This window comes from Nesoenas mayeri (genome assembly GCF_963082525.1).
Source record: "Nesoenas mayeri genome assembly, chromosome: 11".
NCBI lineage: Eukaryota > Metazoa > Chordata > Aves > Columbiformes > Columbidae > Nesoenas > Nesoenas mayeri.
The window spans coordinates 3,254,849-3,260,196 of NC_137563.1; the positions used below are offsets into that span (position 1 = coordinate 3,254,849).

At 42.5% G+C, this 5,348-nt stretch overlaps 1 protein-coding gene across 2 annotated transcripts; it reads left to right on the forward strand.

Annotated features, from left to right (window-relative positions):
* Positions 1 to 1,671: 1,671 nt before the first annotated feature.
* Positions 1,672 to 5,083, forward strand: RAMAC (RNA guanine-7 methyltransferase activating subunit; the record flags this gene model as incomplete). 2 transcript variants are annotated; one of them, XM_080351375.1, is made up of 3 exons in its annotated part: positions 1,672 to 1,730; positions 3,384 to 3,558; positions 3,905 to 5,083. In XM_080351375.1, 2 exons carry the CDS (start codon positions 3,392 to 3,394, stop codon positions 4,092 to 4,094), a joined length of 357 nt encoding a protein of 118 aa, XP_080207501.1. In that variant the 3' UTR covers positions 4,095 to 5,083. The 2 variants fall into 2 exon arrangements, with proteins under 2 accessions (XP_080207501.1, XP_080207500.1); XM_080351374.1 differs by lacking the exon at positions 1,672 to 1,730 and having other exon boundaries at positions 3,374 to 3,558.
* Positions 5,084 to 5,348: the final 265 nt, after the last annotated feature.

Here is a 5,348-nt window from a genome sequence, read left to right on the forward strand (position 1 = left end):
TCTCCTTCTTGATGTTATAACACAGCAGGCACAAAAACATGTCATGAAAAAAGATTCAAAGCACAAACATCATATATAAATATATATCATACATATAATTATGTGCCACTCCGATTCAGCCATTGCCCGCAAGTGTTTCTCTGTGCAGGATATGCTGATAAAAGCATCTTAGCAAAACTGTAATTTGTGAAGTGCGCTGCTCGCAGCATTTACAAGGGGCCCACGCCTTCAACAGAACTTATAGATATGGTTAGATTACATACAGGCTTAAATGTATGGATGACTTGAGTCTATAATTACAAGTTTAATTTAAATTCAGTTTTGTCTTTTAATGAAAAATGTCACCCACGCAACAGCAGACTAGAACCCCCCCCAAAAAAGACAAGAATTATCTCCTTTTTATTAGGATCATCCTATGAATTTTATGCACAAAACCCTCCGTAGACACACCTGAAACTGCACTGTCCAGCAGTCAAAATTAAACATGTCTGGGGAAGAAATAAAATCCTACTTACTTCTGCCCACTTTAAAAGGGCAAGGATTATATGGGGAAAACTTAAGCTAAAATATATTATTTTTCAGGCTCTACGACAATTCGTTTGGCTCAGAACTAGCTACCCAGGCTAAGATATTTGCATTGGGGTGTTTGGATTGAGGTTATCGTTTCTGTTCTGCAAGTGACAATACACTCCTGCTATAGGTCACACAGGAGAGCAGACTGTCATTATTTCTGTTTATATCAAACAAGGGCTGGTGTAATATTTTCGGAGAATTGAATGCTGCTATCGCTGCTGCTGGGCTATTTTGTTTCAACGACATTCTCAATTATCAGCCTCTATGCTTTGCCAGTGTCTGTGAACGACAGTCTCTAGTAAAGCTTATTAAAAAATATTGTTTTCTGAAAGGGTACTACAAAAAACCCAATTCTCGCACACAGCACGACAAACCATTTAAAAAATCGTTGGCTGAGCAGTTGTGGAAAATAGTCAGCAACACAAAGACGTCAGCACTGCGGAAAGAAGGCAAATAGGGGAACAGGGACACCAACACCATTTCATTTAGAGCAGAGAGGCAACACCACACATCCGCACCATAAATCCTTTGGGCAGAGAGCTGTTAATAACCGCTGTGGCACTTCAGAAACTGGTGACACAGCGCGGGAGAGCTGGTGCAGCTCCCACCTCCAGGTATTTACAGGCAACAAACCGCCTTTAGGAAAAGCCTGGACGTTCAGGTGGAACTTCACGAAAGGCGACAGGACCAACCACCATCTGCAGCAGGTGGAAACATAAATACATCGCTGAAACAGACGCCATCCAGAGTAATTTTGGTTCACGCAGAATTATTTAGCTGCCAAAAAGGCTCCGTGTCATCTCGCTTCCTCACAGAACTCAACGCATCTCTGAGCTCTCGCAGGCCTGAAATGCACTCACACCTCAGCCAGGGCGGCTCTGCAGACACTGCGTTTTACCCTTGGCAGCTGCACCTTCCCGTTAAAATCCAAATATTTCAGGCATCGCCTCCTTAAAACCCGCGCAGGAACCAAGGAAAGCCTCACAAATCTCTATTTATGTGAATGGGCTTTGCATCAAATCCTAACTGGGGGGGGTAAGATCTCCCACCCTAAAGCCCCACGGCCGCCATTGCCCCGAGGGACCCGGCCCGGCGGAAGTGGGGGAGTGCGGACCGGAAGAGGCGGGGCTTTGTGCGGCGGCGCGGCGGCGGAGCCGGTGAGGGGGCGGCGATGGCGGCGGGGAGGCCTGTGAGGGGTGGAGGGAGCCGAGGGCCGCTGCTTCCCTCAGCGGGCTCCGAGCGGGGCCCCAGCCGCTGTGAGGAGACGAGGCCCCGGCCCGAGCCCTGCGCGGGGAGGGAGCCCCGGCCGCTGCTCAGGTGTTTGGCCTTGGGCGGAGGAGGGTGACGGGTCTCTCTATGACCAGCTCCCGCAGGGTGGCCGCTGATGTTACAATTATTAATCGCGAGGAGAGCAGCTCCTTTGCTCTCTGGAGAAGGCCGCGGGTCCCCAGGGCAGCGGTGCCTCCCGGCCCCACTGAGGGAGCCCCTGAGGAGCCAAGTTCCTTGGACATAGCTTGGTAAAAACTAACGGGCTTAGCTCCTTGTAATAAAGAAGGATGAAGTCACTGGACACCCTGCAGAAATAACTCCTATACTTGCTTCAGAAAGGTGTACACTGTGTCATTAGGTGGAGGCTGCAGATGTGCCACCAGACGCTGAACTCTGGTGACAAAAGGGGAGTTCAGCCTACAGAAAGAGTAATGCGCTGTATTCCCCATAAACATGCCACTGACCCCGATCTCAGGCTGCTCATTGGTACAGCGGGGAGAAGAGTTGGGCTTGGTTATTGAGGGTATATATTTTAGGGTTCAGAAGAAACCCATCTCCTTCCTTTCCTCCAGTTTACAAGGTGAATATTGGTCCTGCCTGCAAATCTTCGAGAGACAGCAGACAAGCTTAATCTGGAAGACTAGAGGCAAAGACCCTTAATGCTCTCTAAGTACCCAGAGCTTGTTAAAACATTAGGCATAGAGCCCTTCTCAGCATCTGCTATTAGGGCCAGACTTTTACTGATGGACAGTACTAGATGGCACCAATGTCTGAAGGGCAAATTCATATATAGGCAGGTAAACAAGGAAACTAAGACCTTAAACACAGATACCATCAGAGAGGCACATTATGAGGAAATTTAACATCCTCTTAGGTGCTGTCCTTTCCCTGAATCAAGTTATTAACACATAAATTATTGTGAATAAATCTGATTATTTTGCTTTGCTGGCTATGTGTGTCTGTGATGTGTCTTTGCATGATATTATACCTTAGCAAACTTTTCAAGCTGGTGGTAGTAAGGTTTTTCCTGTTAAAAATGGATTAGGAGTAGATTGGGAGTGCATTCTGAAATGTTTTTTTCTGTTACTAACTCTCAGAATGTCCCATATCTTTCTACCTGTCTACATATCTTTCTACCTCATTTAATCTGGGTCTATCAAAATAAATTCAAAATAAATGCTGCTGTGTAGTGGCTGACTGTATTGGGTATTAACTTTAGTTGAATTTCTTCTGTGTGGATGGAGACCCTTAAAACCACTCCCAGTGTGTCTGCATGTCCAGTATAGATGTCCAAAGACTGCCCATGGAACTGGAATTGCTTTCCATAAGAGATAAGCTATTCAGCAAAGTTATTTATAGCCTTAGATCATCAAGACTTAAGAGTCAGTCATCTATGCTGTCTGCCCAAAACTTAATTGCTGTGTTAATCTGAGTGTAACTTTTCATCGTCCTTCATTTGCCGTAAGTGGATTTTGGTAGCTATTACCGTAAGCGTCTTCATACATTGCTAAAGCCACTTTTATTGTGTTCCATGTTTCAAGTTTTCAGAATGACTTCCTTGGCTGACATGCCCCTGAACTATGAAAAGATGTTTGCTCATCGATTCACATCAGATGATGAAGAATACCAAGAATACCTGAAACGCCCTGCAGATCCCCCTCCTATAGTTGAAGAATGGAGAAACAGATCTGGTGGCAACCAGAGAAACAGAGATCGGTACAGATTTTTTTCTTTAATCATGGTAGTTTCACAGTTATATAGTTAAATGATCACTTATTTCAGAAGAAAGTTAGGAATTTGTTCTGTTAATAGAAGTATCTTCTTGTTACTTCATAGGTAACTATGTTTAAGAGAAATAGTCATCTCTGAAAATCAATGAGGTTTTACATTTTGTCTGAATTGATAGTCAAAGTTTTTGCATTGTGTGTAAAAGTATTAAGTGATTTGCTTTCTAGTAAGGAATGAGCTGGAACCACAGAGCCCACTGCCCTGGGCTTTGTTATTGCTCAGCCAGGAACATTTTTCATGCATTGTAAATCTCTGACGTTTCTTTTCATTGCAGGTTTCAAGATGGTAGATATTTCAGAGGGGACAGGTACAACTGGCAAGGTGACTATAGATCTAATCAGAGGCCAGAAAGAAGTTGGGGCAATAACTACCAGCAGCACAGGCAAGGACAATCATACTCCTCCCACTACGGACAATACGGCTACAACTCCTACAACCCAGGGCCTCGTTACCATCCCTACTGATGACACTTGTAGTTTGAAAGTCCTGTAATGCTGTGTAACATATTCAATTAGACTTCTGTTTTCTCCTTTTTTCACAGTTTTATAGATAACTGAGGAATCAGTATTACAGTCTGTTGCTGATTATCTGTAGTTGTGAATTGAAAAAGAGAATACCTTTTATGAATAAAAGTGTATTATACAGTTTGTTTAGAGTCTGTAGATCTTAGATTAAATTTCTATGTCATATTCTTTTGTCTGTATACATACTAGTACACTTTTCTTCTTTCACTGATAGTTCTCTGTTACATTTTAGAAAGCACAACAGGTCACGGGAAAAATAGCTGTGGTTTGTGTACAGCCTGCAGCAGTGGCACATTCCTGAAGATAGTTCTATTTGAAAATGACATAGTCTGTCTTTCTTTGCAGTGAATTTCTTAGTTTAGCTTTTGATAGTGAGGAAAAGCTCACTTTGGTTTGAATTTCAGATGCCTTAAGACTGAGAAGAGAGATGCTGTTACAAAAATATTTTATGGGCTCAGCCTAGTGTCTGGTTGAATTAATGGCTTCAATTTACTTGCAGTATTCCTCTCAAAACACAGTCTCAAAGTTGGAATAAAAATTAAGTAGCGTATCTTATCATAGTAGTTCAGTAACATACAAGATTTACCTGAGAAGTGGTATCAGACTTAGATTATTTTGTAGCAACTCAAAATAAATTTGGTGTATGCATAACAAATTTTGGAATTCCCATTTCAGTAAAGCTGTAAAGTTTTGATGGTAATTGTAATCAGTTTGTATGAAATACTTTGTGCATGTTCTAGAAGAAAGGAACCCTAATCATTACTGTTCTGTACTTTTTTGCATGAGAAAATAGCACAAGCATTGCAGAGTGTTATTCAGTTCTTAGAATTTAAGTTCTGTGTTTAAGTATTCGCCCAATAAAAGTATAGTTCACAGGTAAGGATGTTTCTGAATATTTCTGAAACCTACTTGTGAAACATTCAGAACTGCAACACTGTCATCTAGGCTGACAGCAGCACCAGAACAGCACCAACAGATTAAGTGTTAATACTGGACAGCTGTTGGCTTAAGTTAGAAGAATGGCCTGCTCATCTACAATCAGGAGGATGAGACACTTGGTCATTAATTAGACGTCTGGAGTGTTAATCCATTATCTTCCATTCTACTATAACAGGGACAAAGTTCTCTGTTTCACCATTTTCGTAATAAGCTGATTGGTTTGAGGAGAGCAGTGCATTTCTTTGTACTTGACAT